Below are 20,072 nucleotides of genomic sequence, written 5' to 3' on the forward strand. Positions count from 1 at the left end.
GAGAAAACAGGCTCTTTTCCTGGTTCTCATTCCTATTCCCAGACCAGACTGGCTCTTGATACCCCGTGGAGACAACTTGATGGAACACAGATGCAAAGCAGAGTGTCAGGTAAGTTCCCTTCATGAGAGGTTGGTGTTCACTGACAGACAGAAATGAGCATGGGGACAGGGATACGACAGGGACCTGGAGTAGCCCTGAGAAAGCCGGGGACCAGGGAAAGATGATACTTGACTCAGGGCGTAAGAGGCCCATGGAAGATCCGCCAGCACAGGCTTCAGCGCTGAGCGGATCTGAGCGCAAGCTCCCCGGAGCAAACAGGCCTGGGGTGGGAGGTCGCTGGGCTCTGTTAGACAAAATTCAGGCAAACAACCCTATGGGGCCAGCAGACTTCACTCTGTGGAGAGTCGTGACCTGAAACACAGGGGCTGCATCTGAACCCACGAAAGGAACAGCAGGAGACCCCTGAAAGGCTGGACGGCAGGAAGCCTCGGCTTTGGGCAGTCCGAGGAGATGAGGGAAAGCATCTTGTGACCCCACCGTGAGGTGGTTTCAGGAATGAGGCCGTTCCGTAGCTCGCGCTGTATAACCCAACCCCAGGGTCCACTCCCGTTTTCGACTAGACCCACCTACGCGTTGACTGCAGAGTAAAGCGCACTGAGGGGCGGGGAAAGGGAAGGCAAGAGAACCCAAGCTCCTGGTTTAAAAGATAACTAGCTTGAGCCCCACAACTGTGAGGGTGGAAAATCACTCCTTTTGTTTAGGAGACAGATAATGCATTGTCCATGCACAGACACAAAGGAGCGTGAGTATCTTCCACCCGTAATTATGGTGTTCTTTCATGATAAGCACGTTTCCCCACATCACACGAGTAGTAATACATGCTAATTTCCCCCACCAATTAGGATGTGCATATGGGGAAACGCAGATGTTATTGTTGGTGGTGAAGAGGTAAGAATTTAAACCTAATACAAATTTGAATGACAAATGAATGCATTTTTGCTTTAGTCAGCACACAAGTCACATGGATAAGCCTGCTGAGAGTGGTTTTTAAAAATTATACAAAACCATCATTAGAAAGGAACATCAAAAAAAGTTTTCTCAAACTGATAAATTGGACTGCATCAAAATTAAAAACTCTCACGCTTCAAATAATGCCATGAACAAAGTGACAAGACAACCCACAGAATGGGCAAAAATGCCTGCAAATCGTATATCTGATAAGAGGCTGGTATCCAGAATATGCAGGGAACTCTTACAACTCAAAAAAAAAGACACATGACCCAATTTAAAAATAGTCAGAAGATCTGAACAGACATTTCCTAGGAAGACACACAAAGGGCCAGTGAGTCCGGGAGAAGGTGCTCGACTGGAAGGTACAAGTCAAACCCAATGAGACCCCATGTCACACCCACCGGGATGGCGGGAGTCAGAGAGGGTGGGTGACAATGGGCGCTGGCAAAGATGCTAAGAAACCGGAACCTCTGTACACTGCTGGTAAGAGGGTAAAGTGGTGCAGCCCCTTTGGAACAGACTGGCAGTTCTTCAAAAGGTTAAAAATAGCCCTGGCTGGTGTAGCTCAGTGGATTGAGTATAGGCCTGTGAACCAACAATCATGGTTCGATTCCCAGTCAGGGCACATGCCTGGGTTGTAGTCCAGTTCCCAGCAGGGGACGCACAAGAGGCAACCGTACATTGATATTTCTCTCCCTCTCTCCTTCCCTTCCCCTCTAAAGATAAATAAATAAAAACAAAAAACAGCAACTTAAAAAAAGGTTAAAAATAGGGTAACTATTTAACCCAGCAATCTAAGAGAATTGAAAATAGATGTTCCCACAAAAACTTGTACTGGAATGTTCACAACAGCATCATTAATAATAGCCCAAAGACTTTTTAAAACCCGACACATCCACCAGTTGCTAAAACAGTGAACCAAATGGGGTCCATCCACACAATGGAATATGACTCAGCCACAAGAAGGAATGAAGTACTAATACATGTTACAACACGGATGGACCTTGAAAATAGTTCACCAGCCACATAGCAAATGATTCCACGCATATGAAATGTCTACAACAGGCAAATCCAAAAAGTAAATCAGTGGTTGTCAGAGGCTGAAAGGAAGAGAGAATGGGGCGTGACCTCTGGCACCGGGCTCCTTTCTGAGTGATGACGCTCTTCTGGAATTAGACAGTGGTGACGGTCAGACAACTTGGTGGGTGCACTAAAAACCAGCTTAAATCATACATGTCAAATGGGAGAACTGTACAGAATGTGAACTACATCTCAAGCTATTTTAAAGAGAGTTTCTCCAACAACCTTCCAGAAGCTGTGTGGCGAGGCGGCTGTGGGGGGTGAGGTGGGCAGGAGGAGCGGAAGGCCATGGACAGAGAGGTCCCTGAACTCTGTGTGGCAGGGGCAGGTGGCAGCAGCAACTCTGTGGAGACGCACCAGAAAAGTGTGGGGACCTGCTGGTGTCTCTGTGTCCACCAGCTAGAAGAATGGCCCGGGAATAATGAGACCAGAGGAGAGTGTGGAGCCATTCCATTAACACGCGGACTTCCTGGCTACAGAAGACCGCAGGCCGGGTAAGTCCCCGTCCCCTCCACGTGGGCAGTTCTGTGGAGTGGAAACTCACTTGAGCGTTCCCCGCGTGGTGCTGAGGACTCCAGGCTTTCTGAGGAGGACGAGGACAAAGCCCCGGTGGCCGGCTCAGAGTAACTCTTCTCGGCCAGCGCTGCGTCACTCCCTCCAGACTGCGGGGCGGAGGCTGAGAACTGGGTCAGAACTGAAGCATTCACCACTTCGGCGTAGGACACAGAGCTCGCTGTCGCCTCTGCAAATGCCTTGCTCTTGGTCAGCACCCAGTGTGCGGTGCTCCCTCCTGCTCTGCCCCGCAGGACTGACACTGGCTCAGTCTGATACAGGGGGCTTCCATTCTCCGTGGGAGGGCTGCCGGCCTGCGGGCGTCCTCCCGAGCCTGCAAGGTGTCCCAGAAAAGAGCTGCCGTTACACAGGTGCGGAAGAGACCCCTCCACCCCTGAGAGGTGAGTCCTCTCTCAGCAAAGACCCCTGTGCAACGGCCTGGCACAGAATGTGTTCTATGTGCAATCTGACATGCATTTTCATATCCTAAGTAATTAATTCTAAATGTTTCAGTGTCAGTGAGATACCAATACTGAGAGTAAATGTTGGTGAAGAGGGGAGCTTTTAAACAGCACGAACAAAGCAGCAGAGTAATGAACAAGCTTGAGTATTTCATTCTCTCTCCCCACATGTGGTCCAGGGAGGGAGTGCCTTACGTCTAGCAAGTATGATACAGCAAATACAGTGCTTGGTCAGAACCATTCTTTACAAACAGTTCTGTCATGAATAGAGTATTCTACATTTGAAGTATAACACACAAGAAATAAACTATAGGGAGTACACTAAAGTCACGAATTCAGGGAATATACTTTAGCTGCACATTACAGTTTTAAAGACGATCTACAGAATAACAAACTAGTTTCACAGGTAGGACAGGGCTCACGTCGGAGTCAACGCTGTGGTGACAAGACGCACCCAACAGCGAGGGCTCAGGCTGAGGCGTCTGCTCGGCTTACATCCCCTGACCCTTAGTGTCCTTCCCCCTCTACAAAAAAATCAAGAGGAGTGAGGCCTGTCAGAAGACTCCACAATGTCTTCATAAGGACACAAGTCAAAATGTGGCAATGTGACATACTAGATAAAAGAGATGGTGTCATCCAAGGACGCTCGTTTTTCTTAGAGGCAGCAAATGGTCCTGACGTTGTCACTAAGTAAATCCAAGACTTTTTAAATATCCATAAGAGATCAAGCAAAACGGAATACTTACTTGGGGAATCATTTTGCCAAAATCCTACCGAGCCCTCCGAAGAAGAAAGGCCAAACACATCTTCTGCGGACTGCTCAGTGGATTCCCCACGCCCTGGATTCCTCATCGCCCCCGTGTTTCTTCTCAACTCTGCATCAGCCGGTGAAGCGTGGACTGACGCTGAGGTCCAGGTAACTTCAGCATCCTCAGGGAAACTCTCTGTTTCGCCCAGCGGCCCCAGACTGACAGGTGAAGACTGGGTCACCCTAGGGTCACCACTGGGGACTGCGGTGGCAGCGTGGACTCTCTTTGTCCGACTGACGAAGGCACTTTGGAGAGCAGTGGAATTGCTCAGCTCCTCCATAATGCCAGATGCTAAAACAGAAAGAAATACGCTCAAGACTAACCAGCAGGGTTAAGAAAATCGGGGATGCATCTAGAAACAAATAATGTTTATTACATGTTGGTAGGTATATCTAGATGACGTGGCCCTGATACAAACACATTTGACACACTCGTGCCCTCTCTCCCCTTGCTCGACTTCTCACAGAGCTAAGCGGAGAAGCGGCGACGTCCTTCACCAAGCACAACAAAAAGCTTCCACCCGAGCTAAGGGAAAGAGAAAAGAAAGAGAAAATCTCTTGACATTATTTGCCTTGGATTTTATAGTGGAAGGTAAAGCTTCTACTCTCGAATTCACCTTAGAGCTTATATAGGACAGGCCATCGTGATATAGGACAGGTCTTTGTTTTACTGTAGCAGTTGTAACCTTTTGTTCAAGTGCCAATACAGAGGAAAAACCGTATATAAAAATGAACAAAAACAGGGCTGTTCCAGGGCGCCCAGCTCCCACCAGGTTACCTGTGAAGAGGCCCAGGGCTCTGCACAGCGGAAACAGCACCAGCCCAGAGCAACAACCCCCAGCCTTGTCACCACGAGGGTACTTTGTTAACTTCCCACCTCATGGCCACCATAAGCTTCCCGTTTGGAAAGACTATTAACTGAAATGCATTTATTAAGTAACAGAGCTTCTAATCAGCAGGAGATAGTTACTGTTACCCCACTGATTCGATTTAATTCCAGCCAAAAGCAAACAGGCTCCATTATTGTACGTTGCCTCTTCAGGCTTTGGAGGCCGGCTCTCAAGTTCACGTTCTACTCCACTGGGTCCCTGGCAGGCCCCAGACTCCAGGTTGGGAACAGTTTTTCTGATGAAATGGATGGCAGAGACTGGGTTAATGATCCAAAACCTCTAAGCACGGAAGCATACACCACCGTTCAAAATGCACAGAATCATACACCTCCGTTCAGAACGCACAACCTGCTGCACAGAAAGACAGGTGGCTTGCTCGTGGCTCCCTTTCACACAGTGCCCTTTCCGAGGACACCCCGAGCACAGACCTCGGCGCACACACCAAAACACTCACTGCAAACCGCAGTGACCTCCAGGGAAGCTCATTGAGTGGGGAGAGACACAGCAAGCAAGATCCAAAAACAAGTAAAAAGAGGGTTATGTTTCTTTTTAAGCCAAAAATACTAAAAAAGGACTCTATACCTTATAATGAAAGGTTTCAAGCTGTTAATGATGACCCAGAAAGAAGGAAGTTCTCATTATAAGTGGTTCCTTGAAGACCTGTCCTATGTACAGTTCTGACCAAAAGCACAAATAAATATTAAATATAACTACAAAAAGAGCAAAGGGAACATAAAGGTCCCTTTACTCGTGTACAAACCATAGAACCAACTATGGCCAAACATGGCTGGCAGCTCTGGTCACTGGACATTAGTGAGGACAAAATGAAGATGTAGGTGACCCATACAACTAGGAATTAGAAGAAGTGAAAAGACCCAGACACAAAAACAGAGTCCCAGCTTACCTAAACCTACCCCTACTTGAAAACAAAACTGCATTGCCCACTGCCCTGGCTAGTGTGGCTCAGTTGGCTGGAGCATCATCTCACATACAGAAGGTCTCAGGTTCGATTCCCGGTCAGGACACACACCTACACTGAGGATTTGGTCCCTGGTCAGGGGATGTACAGGAGGCAATGGATCAGTGTTTCTGTCTCACATCAATGTTTCTCTCTTGTTCTCTCTCTCTCCCCCATTCCTCTCTCTCTAAAATCAATAAATATATTAAAAATAAATAAATGGTATCTTTTATTTAACAAAACAAAAGAAAAACACATTAATATAAAAAAGGATAGCTTACTATAGATTCATGCAAACCCTCACTCAATCACTTAGCTGCTCAGGCCCAGCTTCATTACAGTTGTCATCTAACTCCACCAAGTCACAGCCTCACGGGGCTGCTGGGTGCTCTTCCAAAGCACGTTCACTCCCAGTAAACGGCATTATCTCATCCATCCAATGTACAGTGGCGGTTATGGCGGACTCAGCCTGAATACCTTCTAGCAAATCCATGGCCACAGAATGATTACAAAAGTCACAGATGCTACAATCACAGGAAGAAAGTGGCCATGCTCCCTGACCTATGGGGATTCTGTGGAACATGTGCACCATCCACTCATTATCTTCATTGTTAAGAGCTGCCACTCGCTGATCGATTATGACGTGCCACACTCTATGTGCACTTTATACACCACGCCAAGTAAGTTCCCTGCACACAGATCTCACTCGGTCCTCACGGCGAAGCTCGGAAGCAGTGTGAAGACTTCTGTAGAGCCAGTGCCTCTCCATCAGAAGACAAAACGTTTGGTCAAACTAATCTGCAACCAGCACTTAATCACTAAATGGGCACCTGCTAACGACACACGGGAAATTTCCCACCAGGTTCCTAATTAACAGGTCAGCTGTATTGATTAGTTAGTAGTCGCCCTTCCTTCATTTCTAGCCTCAAAGCAGCAATTCAAAAACAGGAAGACCATTGACTTTGGAGCAGACACAAGTGAAGTCCCCTGAGTTTATTACAGGAGGTGGACAGAATGGCCGCTCCTCTGGTAAAACACCTGGGCCAGTCTCTAGCCACACACAAACACGGGAGCTTGGGGCATGCGTCAGAATGCTCCGCCTTGGCCCGACTGCTACCCAGAACCTGCCAAAAATCTGGCTGAAGCAGCTGATATTTGAGGAAGGTAGGCTAAATCTAGAGTCTTCTGGGTTATTTATGCTCTCTCCATTAGATCACCACAAAGCAATTTACCTGGACCACATTAGCTCAGCTCCCACAGAAATACTTTCACGAATTGAGATCCAGTATCACGCCCTCAGCTCCAACTGAGAATCTATACAAAAATATCACCTTTTAAAGAACATTAGCGCAATTTGCACAAAACAACAATCGATGGCATTTTCTATTATGATTCTCAACCTTCCTTATATAAATATTCCTCTCAGAATGCGTTGCCCACAAAACACTTAGGCTCATGGATGGAACTGTGTGCTTACTCAGCAGACTACAGTCTCAGGCCCCAGCTGGACTCCCTTTGTGCCCTGGTTTCCAGGAAGCTCAGCAGTAAATTTCCTGCTCAACTGGAGCTGCTCTCACACAATTCAACATACATAGATCTCTTCCCACCTTCAGAAGAGAATTTTTCCCCCTGTCAGTTGCTTTACTTACTTTTTCCCCTTGTGATCAAACAATACATGGTCATTATGGAAAGTAGAGAAAGATACAAAGTGGCGAGAAACATCGTTTCCGATAGCTTCCGATCTCTTTTTTGGATCTGACTCAGCTCTCTGGGCCTACACCTGCTTTCACGCGTGCACTGGCTGGCACACGGTTTCTGTCTGGAGCGGGTACGGGCTGGCTCCCCAAGCCTCGAGCCTCGGGAGGGGTGGTGCTGCAGGGCTGTTTCTGTGCGGCAGGGTGAGGCGTGAAAGGGGGCACGGAACACAAGCCTGATGTGTTCGGAGCAACAACAGACGCTGGAGCTAGAAAGAATCCTTAGGATCATCTGATCTACTCCCTCCATGTTTCAAATGAGGAGCCCCACTCCCCGCGGGCCCGGCTCCTGGCGGGCCACCCTAGCGATCACCCGGTGGGCAGCACCACCCCCCTGGCCGGTCTCAGAGCCAGGGCTCTCACTGACTCACATCTATCCGTGTGTGCAGTGGCCAAGCGTCGACAGACCCATGCCGCCGCCACACTTCCTCTGCACCCCGTTCCACAGATGGGCCAGCTGGGCCGGGCCACTCCGGTCTGCCTCCAACAAGCCCTGCCAGCTCCTGGACCCCACAGCCAGAAAGGGACAGTAGAACCTCAAGATGTAGATTTACTGGGAGGAAGGAGGTTTACCAGGGCTCTGGCTAGCAGGGGGAGGGGTACTACTAGCCTGGCCTCAAAAATGGGGAACTTGGTTTTCCTGTTGGCTTCAAGTCCTTGTACATGTTCCCTCATCACCCCCCACAGGGAGGCTGGAGGCTGGAGGCTGGACCCACGCTTCCTGGATGCCTGGCTACCCCCTCATTTAACAGCACCCAAGGCCCTCTTCAGCATCTAAGAAGGAGGTGGAACTCTACCTAGCACAGAACACTCAGTTCACCAAGAAGGAAGAGAAGTGCTCAGTGAAAGACTCAAGAATTGGAAAGACAGGGCACTACTCTTTAAAGTTGAAAGTAGAGTTCTGCTCTGACTGGTGTGGCTCAGTTGGTTGGGCGTCATTCTGCAAAGGGAAAGGTCACCGGTTCGATTCCCAGTCAGGGCACATGCCTGGGTTGCGGGGTGGGGGGGTCATGTACAAGGAACAACTGATCAGTGTTTCTCTCCCTCTCTTGCTTCCTCCTTTCCCCCCAAAATAATTAAGTAAAATTTTGTTCGAAAAAGTATAAGCTTCTGAAATGATGCATGCTCAAAGAATTTGAGGACCATTTTTTTTAATGTTGAAAATATGGGACTACAGAGTCAAGTGCAGTCAAGGTAGAAACACGGGCTGATTTTCAAATATACCACAGTGGTGGGTTGAATTTGAATTATAAATATTGAATGACTCTGACCAGAACCAAAGTGCAGCTTAGAAAATGCTTCCTCTCCACCATTTAGTGAAGCTGGTGGTAAATCACCGAACCACAGAGCTTTGGAGCTGGAAAGGATCACGGTTCTTATCTGAGCCAACCGATGTTTAAGAATAATCCTCAATAGCAATCTCTGAAAAACACGAATCATAAACTACACACATACTCAGCCAGCAGGAAACGACGCACACAGTGTATGGAAGAGGAACTGGCAGCTTTAAATAGGCATCGCAGAAAGGACCTCTGGGGGTGGTTTATGCACTGATGACATAAACCCAAACCCTAGTCTTGCAAAGCACTTCTAAAAACCCCTGACCTTCAAAAGTTTTGAAGTGGCAATTTCTAGGGCAACCTAACTTCTATTTCCCAAGAGTATTTCCAACCCAATCTGCCCTGCTCCCTCTGGCATGGGGATGAAAACGCACACAACGTTCACCGACTTGAAAGGAAGCCTCACAGAAGAGAAGAGGCAGGCAGAGTTTCCCATATTTTCTTTGGCCCGTGGCTGGGCGAGCCCTGTGAAGTAGGGGAGAGTGCTACCCCCACTACTAATCAAATGTTCCTTGATCCAGGGCAATGGGAAACCTAAGAGAAGTAACAGACACAGCCTATGCCTCCCAAAGGGTTACAATCCATCTGGGCCGACAGGAACTAGGGGACCTGGTGTGACAAGGTATACGAGCCACCCAGACGCCGAGGGTCACAGGGCTGAACAACGACGTCACAGAGAAGGAAGGAAGTGCCTGAGCGAGACGTAACTGACAGCCAGGAACTGGACATGACAAGAGGTGAACACGCCACTTCTACAGCCTTGCGAACGCCTGCATGAGAGGATTTTTTTAGCGATGCCTAGAAAAATGCATATGTGATCCTTACCATTAAAAGAAATTTTTGCAGTAGTGAAGAAATATAAACCCAACCCCTAACCAAATGATAAAGTGCTCACCATTTCATCCACCTAGCATGTGGTCTCTTGTGCGAGAATTCACGCCAACGACACTTCATCTTTGCTGTGTGTGTAGGTGTGTGTACATGGGGCGGGGACGGGAAAAGCAGGGGTTGGAGGGCAGAAGGCTCTAGAGCAGCCACCGGACCAGCTATTATTTTCCTCTTTAGACAGTTAAAGAAAACATATTTAAAAATTTTTTTTAATTTTATTTATTTTTAGACTGAGGGCAAGGGACGGAGCTAGAGAATAAGAGAAGTATCAATGTGTGGTTGTCTCTCATGCACCTCCTACTGGGGACCTGGCCCACACCCCAGGCATGTGCCCTGACTGGGAATAGAACTGGCAACCCTTTGGTTTGCAGGCTGGCACTCATTCAACTGAACCACACCAGCCAAGGCTTAAAAAAAATCATTGATTGATTTTAGAGAGGGTGGGGAGAGAAACATCGATTGGTTGCCTTCTATACATTCCCCAACTTGGGATCGAACCCACAACCTAGGTATGTGTACTCACTGGGAATCAAAGCTGCAGCCTTTTGGTGCATGGGGCAACGCTCCAACCAACGGAGCCACTTGGCCAGGGCAAAGAAAACCTAACTTAAAGATGAACTTCAATACTGAGATAAATTGTGTGGGTTGTACTTTCACCCCAGACACTTTGCATTGGTACTTAATGTCTCTTTCCCTGAGTCCATCACGTGACAAGTATGTCCAGCTCTACAGGTCTACTTTCTTCTATTCTGAATGACTTCAGAGGGTGACCTGGGATAGGGGTACTCACCTGCAGAATGATCCGAGGGAGAAGAGTGGGCCGCTGTCCCGGAGAAGTGCAGCCCAGGGAGCTCCGGTTCTGGGAAGTTTCTCCTCCTGGAGAGTGTGGTCTCTTCTCCCATCTCCAAGGCAGGAAGAGAGGACTGGCTCGAAACCGAAGTGGCCACCGGGGTATGCACGGTCACTTCTTCGGGGAACCCCTTCCCCCCAGTCAGGGAACCCCAGGATGTCCTGCTCTCTGTGTGAGAAGGGGCACTTCTTCCCTCTGACCCTGTGCTGCTGGACGGCAGGGGAAGCCTTCCCAAGGCTGAAAGTAGACAGTAACAGTTCAAGTTCCACCAGGAGATCTCCAAATGCCTGAATAACCTTTAAGTGGGCTCAGCTCTGACCTTTATAACATACACAGACATGAGAGGAAGTCGGGAGCAATTACTTATTCTATGAAAAGCTAAGCCCTGCAGGAGAGACCACAAAGTAAGATGAAGACTGTCTGTAGATCTCACAGACAAAGACTCTGCATCCTGTGGCGAAAGTATCAGACATTGGGCACAATGAAGCTAAGTATCGGACGATACCAAATCAGAGATTGGTTTCTGATCCTCGTGACTCATCATTCACATTCCACAAAGTTGGTCTAAGAATTTACTTCAATTCAGCGTAAACAAAATTTCCAATACCCAGAAGACCAGCAAACCCAGGCAGCACTCCGTACAGAGGTTCTAAGCTCTAACTCCATCACTCAGGAATGAAACACAAAATACTCTCCTAGGTGCTCTTTACAGAGTTGAGCGCTCCAGCCAGACCTCCCGTTACTAGGGTGTGGAACTGAGGGGCATCTTCCATGGCTCTGTTTACCTTTAGGCCATGCCCAAGTCCTGCCGATCTTCCTTTGTGAAGAGTCTCCATCAGGCTTTTACCTTCCACCCTCAAGGCCACCAGGCCACACTTTAGCACCCATGTCTGGATTTCTATATCTGTCTGGGGGGTCCCCCTGACTCCAGGTTCCTTCCCTTCAACCCATCTCTCTCTCCAGACATCTTATACCTGCCTCCCCCAATCTGCTTTAAGCATGTCGCTGCCTGGTTCAAAATCCTTCAGTGACTCTTGACACCATGCCAAATCTAAACTGCCAGCCCTCTAAGGTCCTCCGTGATTGTCCCTAACCCCACCTGCACAGCCCTCCTACCCACTGCTCCTCTCCTCTGGGTGGGACTTACACCCTCCCCCAAGGGAGGCTGCCGGCCTTTGCCCCCCAAAGAGCCCACACTTCTCTCCTGGACTCACGCGGTCCAGGCACCCACCCCCCAGCTGCCTTTCCACCTCACTCGGATACACGGACTTAGGCTCAAATCCCAGCTCTGAACCCTGTTCGCCGTGGGTTGACTTCTCTGAACTGTGATTTCCAAATTCCCAAGGTGAGAGTAATGTGACTCCATTGGCTTACTGTGAGAACTGAGAGACTAGACATGTTGGTATGTAGCAGGGACCTAATCAGCATTGGTTTTCTGTCTTCCCTTCTTCAATCAAATCTTGTTCCTCCAGCCCCTGCCCCCTCTTGAAATCCTTTGCTAAAAATGGCAAAGGACCGGCTATGCAGACTGAAACCAGAGTATCCATCTGAGCCACATCAACACAAACATGCAGCCGCACATCCCACCGCACCTGGTACCTCTGATATTTGCAGTGTGTGTCAGGTTTGCTGATGCTGTTTAGATTCAGACTGGCCATGGAATACAGATTCTGTGGGACTGAACAGGCCCCTCAGCAAATCTGCACCCTTGACTGGTTTATACTCAGAACTCAGCTAACTGCAGAGTGCCTGATCCCCAGCCCAGGACCCGAAGACGGTACCGAGGCTCCGGGGGGTGGAGGGAGACCGGCAGCAGCTGAGTTTTCCAGCAGGGGACACACATACACGGAATGAGCGCCTTCAGCACCAACTCACCTAAGGTGCTGCTCTGGGAAGTCAGAGCTGTTGCTGTCTCAGACCCAAGGGGGAAAGTGGTAACATTCGCTCTCAAGGAGTTGTTTCTTTCTCCAGCACCCGCTGTTCCCGTTTGAGGAGCCAAGTTTTCTGCAGCATCTGAAGGAGCGCGGCCTCTGCCGGTGGTCTGCTCTGTCACACGACCTTTGGGGACCGCTGTGGGGAAGTCCACTCGATTCTCATCAAAGGGGATGCTTTCTGCCTGGGGCTCAGTGCTGCTTCCCGGCCAGTGGTTCCTTACGGCAGCTGAAACAATCAGAAAACAGGTCAGTGAGAACACGTTGCTTTCTGAAAAGAGAAACAACCCTCCAGAAACACCACCACGAACAGCTTTGTCTGCAAGAAGTGGATTCAAGTACAATGATTTCACTTTGATTTCCCCCCCCACAGTAATTATTCTTACAATCAATCCAGTGGAAGAAATTATAAAGCAACAATGGTATACAGGATTACACTGCACCATAAGTGGAATAAATGATGAAAATTAATAGAGCTCAACGTGGGATTCTGGGAGGAAGACTCGAACCTCCGCCACCTGGGCAGGCTCAGAGCAGGGGACGGGGAATGAAGGTCACGGGGGAGCGGAGAGAAGAAGGCTCTTCATCAGCACCAAGGCCGCGAACTGTGCCTCCTTGATGGTGGTGGGGAAAAGCTGACAGATCTCAATCCTGACACTCACTCTTGTAGGCGGGAGGTGGCACACGAACAATTCTGGGAAAATATGTGAAGAATCGGGCAATATTACCAAAACCTTATTAATATAAATAGGTTTGGTGCAGTAACTGCACAGGAAGGAAGGAAGGAAGGAAGGAAGGAAGGAAGGAAGGAAGGAAGGAAGGAGAGACAGAGAAGGGGAGAAAAGAGAGGGAGGAAAAAATGAAAGGAAGAAAGGACGGACCTGAAATTCCTACAGCAGATCAATTAAACCAGTTGCAGTGTAGCTGTATGAAAGGATACTATGACCTTAAAATTATGTTATAAAATAAAACAAACACAGTCTACAGGTACCACTGAGTGAAAACAACAGGCTTCCAAACAGAATTTAGAGTATGATCTCGTTTTATTAAAACTAGTGATCAAAGCAGTCATGTGTGCATGTGCCAAACACTGGTGTGGGCGCTCGGTCACTTAGCCCCTGCACCTGTTGGAGGGAGGCGCTCTTGTTCTCCCCACTTTGCCCGGAACGCAGCGGGGGCCCAGGGCGGCCATGTCCTTGCCTGCACCACGGGGCAGCCTGCTCAAAGCCCAAGCCCCTGAGCGCTCGGCTGTGCTCAGCTGGAAGCTAAAGTGCTGAAGCAGGGTGTTAGAGCAGATCCTCCTGTGCTCCCCCTTTTCCAGTTCAGAGGTGCTGTGCAACGTTGCCTGCTAGTAGGAACGGTTATGTGAAGTTTATAAATTAGGAACGTATTTATACTAGAAAAATGTTAAGTGACCATTTACGTTCATATCGCCCAAGGTGATCACAAAGAGGGCATGAGTTAAAAACGTTGTAAGGATGAAGTTAAAATTGAGGGTAAAATCAGGCACAGAGGAAATCACCTGGCAGTATCAAGGTCATTTGTAAAGGCAGGGAGTTCCGAGTTAGGGCAGGTGGGTGGGACGCCCAAATCTACCCCGAGAAGGCATGTCATACATGCAACTTTAAATTTCCTAGTAGCTGCATTTTGAAAAGTAAAAAATCACAGGTGGAATTTTAATAAATATTTTATTTAATCTGACATATCCAAAGTTGTACCCTGGCCGGTGGCTCAGTTGGTTGGAGCATTGTCCCGTGTGCTAAAAGGTTGCAGGTTTGATTCCTGGTCAAGGCACATACCCTGGATGCGGGTTCGGTCCTAGGTTGGGCATGTATGGGAGGCAACCAATCGCTGTTCCTCACATCGATGTTTCTCTCTCTTTCTCTCTTAATAAACATATCTTCAGGTAACGATTTAAAAAATAATACCACTGCAATATTTAATTGATATAAAAATTATTGAGGTTTTTGCAATTTTTTGTCTTGAACCTTTGAAACCCAGTGACTATTTTACTGGCCATGCTTTAAGAGCTCAACAGGTACGTGTGGCTCATGGCTACCACATCAGACAGTTGCAATTCCAGATCGATCATTCTCAGCATTTTCCCACTTTGGACCACTCCTTGCAGAAGCAGTGGGGTTGGAAGGGTGGTGATTACAAAAACTTCCATGAGAGATTCTAACAAACTTTCCTAAGGGAATCATTTCCTCCCCCAACCCCTTGAGATTACTGTTTTCATGCTTCCTCTTCTGTTTCCTGAAAGTGATAATTAACAGAAGCTTCCTGAAGGGGGAGGGATGTTGTCCGGGCATTTGGGCTCATCTGGGGCCCAGCCCCAGACAGGCGAGGCACAAACTTACCCAGAAATAGGATGTGGAGGGATATTCCCAGGAGCAGCTGCAGAGTCACTAAACTGAACCTGAGACTCTGGGGTCGTGAGTAGGAGTGACCCACAGAACAAAGGGAGTGACACGCTCCCTTTGTTCTTCCTGTATGAGCTGCCCAGGCCAGCTGGCCTCCCAGAAGGACGTGAAAGGGTTTGAGGATGCTTTCTCTATCTAGCCTCTTGGTAGAATGAGAGAGATTATTCTCAAAAGAAACCAGGAAAAAGTGGTTGTGGAAAGAGAGAGGAACTGAAACCCCATGCCCCACAGCTGGCAAGCCGCAAGCAAAGATAAGGAAATGAATGTCGTTTTAGTGCACCCTAAGACGAATGCGAGACTTATGTAGCTGGGCCTCTGAGGAAGCAGCAATGTCTCCTTCTCTAGGGACAAGGCGTGGCAGTCCCAGACCCCAGTCAAGTTAAGGAATTCCACGGCCGGCCCCAAAAGGGAAAGAAAGGCCACGGAACCGTGTGTGGCTGGCACCGAACACACTCCGTCCCTGGAGGGCTGACAAAAGACGGACAGAGAAAAAAATGCGCACTGTCCACAAAACCAAAAGGCAGACAACAGTCCTGCAGCATCCCAAATAACCTTGCCACTAAAAAATGCTGAGTGAAATATTTTTCAAAAAGATTTCTACATGTATTGCTGAGTTGACAAGTAAGTAAAGAATCAAATCTCCTGAGGCCAAAAATGAAGCAAGAGCTAGAATTCAGGGGGGTGAGCTAACTCTGAAGCTGGTAGCTTCCCTGAGGCACCTGCTCAACATTTGTGACCTTGAAATTCCGTTCTGCCAGCTACAAGGAGGCAAGAGACAGGAGATGAAACACTCAAGGAGGGAGTCTGGGAGGGAGCTCCTGGGACCAGGGCTGCACCTCACGTGTCAGGCAGAGAGAAGCCAACGTGCCCTGCAGAAGGAAACAGCAAGGAAAACAGCAAGGCCCTTCAGTCTTAATTTTAAGTGAAATAAAAAGAAATCTCACCCAAGAATCTGTAACCATAAAGCTGGCCCTCATGTGCATACACAGCACAAACTCACAATACCTGTGCTGGCTACACCTCAAACCAAGCCTGTGCTTAAAACTGGTCTTGAGCCTTGTGACTTTACTAAGAGCCACTTAATTTTGCACTTCAAAAGGGTGAATTTCATGGTGTTTAACTTCCATCTCAAACACACACACACACAAACACACAGAGAGGTCCGATTAATGGAGGGAACGGTGGTCCTGATACACAGTGCCTTCAGGTACTGGGCAGAAATAAGAGATCACAGTCAAAAAACCACGGAATCGTGCAAGGGGAAAAGGCACCCATGGACAGAAGTCAGCAAACTGGAGAAGCAAAGACTTCAAATACTAGAATTATCAGACAAAAAGTATAAGTATATACAACTACATGAAAATAAATAGGACACGGAGAACGAGAGAAAAAGAGACGATAAATAATATCCAAAGATATCTTAAAAAATAATCTCAAATGGAAATTCTAGAAATGAGAAATATAGTAACTGAAATTAGGAAACTGAACAGCAGACGAGATAGGCCTACAAAGAGAGTTAAGAATTACAAGACAGATATACAAGAGAACGCCCAGATTACATGAGAAGACAAGCCAGGAAAGAGGGGAGCTNAGAGAGGTCCGATTAATGGAGGGAACAGGGGTCCTGATACACAGTGCCTTCAGGTACTGGGCAGAAATAAGAGATCACAGTCAAAAAACCACGGAATCGTGCAAGGGGAAAAGGCACCCATGGACAGAAGTCAGCAAACTGGAGAAGCAAAGACTTCAAATACTAGAATTATCAGACAAAAAGTATAAGTATATACAACTACATGAAAATAAATAGGACACGGAGAACGAGAGAAAAAAAGATGATAAATAATATCCAAAGATATCTTAAAAAATAATCTAAAATGGAAATTCTAGAAATGAAAAATATAGTAACTGAAATTAGGAAACTGAACAGCAGACGAGATAGGCCTATAAAGGGAGTTAAGAATTACAAGACAGATATACAAGAGAACGCCCAGGTTACATGAGAAGACAAGCCAGGAAAGAGGGGAGCTACAGGAAGATGGGGTGAGAAAGTCCAGCATACACCTACCTGGGTTCCAAGGCAACAGAGCTAAAGGAGAAAAAACAACATTCAGTGGGTAACGGCTGACGATTTACAGAACTAAGAAAAAGTATGAATCCTTAGAGTAAAGAAGCCCAACACATCCTAGGAAGCTAAATTAAAAGGAAATATACACCCCGATCACATGAAACTGCAGAAAACCACCGAAAAACAACTAAATCTTAGCGCCTAGCAGAGGAGCGTAAGTGGCAAACCACCTGCAGAAGCTGACAGTCTAACTGCTGAGCTCTCAACAGCAGACGTGGAAAGCAAAAGCTAGCTAATAAATATTCTCAATGTGCTGGGAGAGATAAAACCAGAATCAAATACTCCGCAAAGCTATCTTTGAAAAACATCTTGAGACTATGTTTCAAAATAGAAACATTCCAGTCAAATTTGAGTTCATCAACCATGTCCACTAAAGGAAATTATGGAGAATTTATTTCAAGCAGAAAAAAAAAAATCCTAGATGAAAGCTGTAAGATGCAAGAAGAAATGATGAGCAAAGAAAAGAGTAACTATGTGCATAAATCTGAAGAAGTATTGGATTCATAAATTCATTTCTCATCTGTGGGATTAATGAAACAAGACAGAGCAAATCCTGGAGAACGATGGCACATAAACGGGGAGGGGATGCCCAGAGCATGCTGTAGGAGGGAGGTAGCTTTAAATTACATCAGTGACGCGTTATACAGTTCCTCGATCTAACCCTGAGCAGTAGAAATAGAGTCTATCACTTCTCAGTGGTAGCGCTTGAAATGATAGCAAAATTTCCACCGAGAGAAATCAATGAATATTGCCTAAAACCAAAACAGAAAATATCAATAAATAGCAACAGAAGCATGTGATTTAGAGATATGGACCCCGTCCCTAAAAGAATGAATTAAAAGGGTTGAAAGTGGTTGCTTCTGGGAAGCAGAAAATGACGACAGGAGGATTGGCCAGGGTTTTCAAAGCAGCTTTGGAAAACAGCAAACCGGGCCCCCCCGTGTGCGGCGCGGGATGGAAGTTCTGCGTTCTCGCCGTGCGAAGACCTGCTCCACTTTCCTAAAGCGTGCTTGTCATAAAGAACACGGACGCGCGACGCACAAAAGAAAGTGGAGAATAAATACAGGAACGTGTTCTTGGGAAGTAGAATACAAACCCAAACTAGAAAAGGTCTTCCTACACTTTTTATGTATCTGCTTTTCCTATCACACTGGTGAAGGTTTAAACAATTATTATCTAGCGTCATTGCACAGACAGAAAACAGACGCTCACTGCCGTCAGCGCCGCTTAGCAGTGTATGGTTCTCCGACCACCCCACTGTTCCATCTGAAACTAAGAAAAATAATATTGAACATAAACTTTAACTGAAAAGTAAAATTTTTAAAAAATTTTTAAAATTTTAAAATTTTTAAAAAAATTTTAAAAAGGAAGTGAGCACGTGCACAGCATGCTGGTAGCCATGCCGCAGGCACATGCCTGAGAAACTTCGCCATCTGGTGCAAAAACTTTAAAACTGGGCCTATATTTTGAACCAGGAATTCCATTTCTGAAAATTCCAAGGAAATCATTAAGGAAGTACACAAAGTTTTAGGCATAGGAAGTTTATCACAGCATTGTCTATAACAATGAAAATTGGAAATAACCTAGATTTCTGCAATAGAAACTTAATTATGAAACAACAAAGTTTTAAAGAACTGGCCAAAATATATTACTAATAGCTTTAGATATGAATTATGCTCACCCTCTATTGTTAGGTAAAAATATAAATCACAAAATGCTTTGGACCGTATGATCCCCTGTTAGTAAAAATATATCTTTTTTAAAAAAATGTATGTCCTAATAAAAAGAACAAAAAGGGTTGGTATCTTGGTATCTCCAGGTCTGGAAGCCACCTTGCAATGGGCTTTCTCTGGTGCCCAGACCTGCCCCTGTAGCAGGTGAAGCCTGTGCACTGAAAGATGAAGCTGGCTCGTGCAACCTGCTAAGAAGATAGCGTGTGGGTTTGGGCTCTGGTGCCGTTTCTGAAACATAAGCACGTGAGTGGCTTCTGACTGCTCAGCTGAAGGGCTGGTGAGTTACTCGTGTCTGGGCCACTCAGCCTCTAGATGCCCCACCACTCTCAGCACCAGCCGTGGCCTTGGCTGGTGGCCGACCCAGGAGAGGTGCCAGTGACCACCTCTCCAGAGCAGAGATGAGGCACACCCGTGGTCAGTGCTGCCACTGCAGAGACCTGCTGGTCTGCGGTGCCACTCCCCTGCCCCCCACGTCCCCCTAGTCACGGTGCCGCAGCTGCTGAAGTTGGTGAGAAACTCTCACCTTTTGGACCTTTTTTATCTAGGGATCTTTCTCTTTTTTTTCCCCCTCCAGGAACACAGGAGGCAACATAAAAAGTTGCCTGCTTTACCTATACGTTGTGAATCCGTGTCCCCTGTGCAAAGGTCCTCTCACCTAGAAGGAAAAGAGCCTGCTTCCGGCTCCATGCCTGCATCTAGAAACTCATTTCTGAGTAAGACAGGCAACGGCAAACATGGATTGTGGTTAAGGGCAGGCTGTCTGGGTGAGACTTCTGGGTGCCCTATGTAAGGGGCAGAGCCAGATGAGACGTGTAATTGCTCTGTGCCTTGCCTTCTTCACCTGTGACATGGGAGAGTAAGCGCCCTGTCTCAGGGGGCCGTTAGCAGCACACACACGCGAGAGCTCTGAAGGGGTTCTCTCTGGCACATGGTGAGCGCCATGCACATCGTGGCCATTCAGTGATTGATGCCTATCAACTTCCCACAAACACATGTGGGGACGGCTTTGGCAGGCCCTGCTAACCAGTCATGGCTCCGTCTCCCAGGCCCTCCCCAGGCAGCAGATCAGAGCTGGTACCAGAGGTGGAAGCCCCTGCACCACGCAGGCCCCCAGGCGCTCCTGGAAGTGAGGAGTGCATTCTGATGAAAGGGCAGGCTGGCTAAGCAGCTGCTGGGGCAGCTTCTGCCCAGCTGTGGCTCTGCTCTGTGACACCCTCCTGGCAGGTGCAGGGAGGACCTGGGGCACAAGGTGACCGCCTCTGGCATG

General features: G+C 47.5%; 1 protein-coding gene across 5 annotated transcripts in view; it reads right to left on the reverse strand.

Moving 5' to 3' along the window:
- Nucleotides 1-20,072, reverse strand: part of HEG1 (heart development protein with EGF like domains 1) — a 94,252-nt gene that overhangs the window by 55,036 nt on the left and 19,144 nt on the right. For 4 of the 5 annotated variants that reach the window (XM_037033710.1, XM_037033708.1, XM_037033707.1 and 1 more), the window contains exons 2-5: nt 12,469-12,753; nt 10,534-10,830; nt 3,852-4,205; nt 2,637-2,978 (exon numbers count right to left, since the gene is read on the reverse strand). In XM_037033710.1, coding sequence (XP_036889605.1) covers nt 2,637-2,978; nt 3,852-4,205; nt 10,534-10,830; nt 12,469-12,753 — 1,278 coding nt within the window. The remainder of the gene's footprint in view (nt 1-2,636; nt 2,979-3,851; nt 4,206-10,533; nt 10,831-12,468; nt 12,754-20,072) is intronic. The other variant, XM_037033712.1, reaches the window with a different exon arrangement.

The sequence above is a fragment of the Sturnira hondurensis genome, unplaced genomic scaffold (assembly GCF_014824575.4).
Source record: "Sturnira hondurensis isolate 20B ecotype Veracruz unplaced genomic scaffold, ASM1482457v3 Scaffold0021765, whole genome shotgun sequence".
NCBI classification, from domain to species: Eukaryota; Metazoa; Chordata; class Mammalia; order Chiroptera; family Phyllostomidae; genus Sturnira; species Sturnira hondurensis.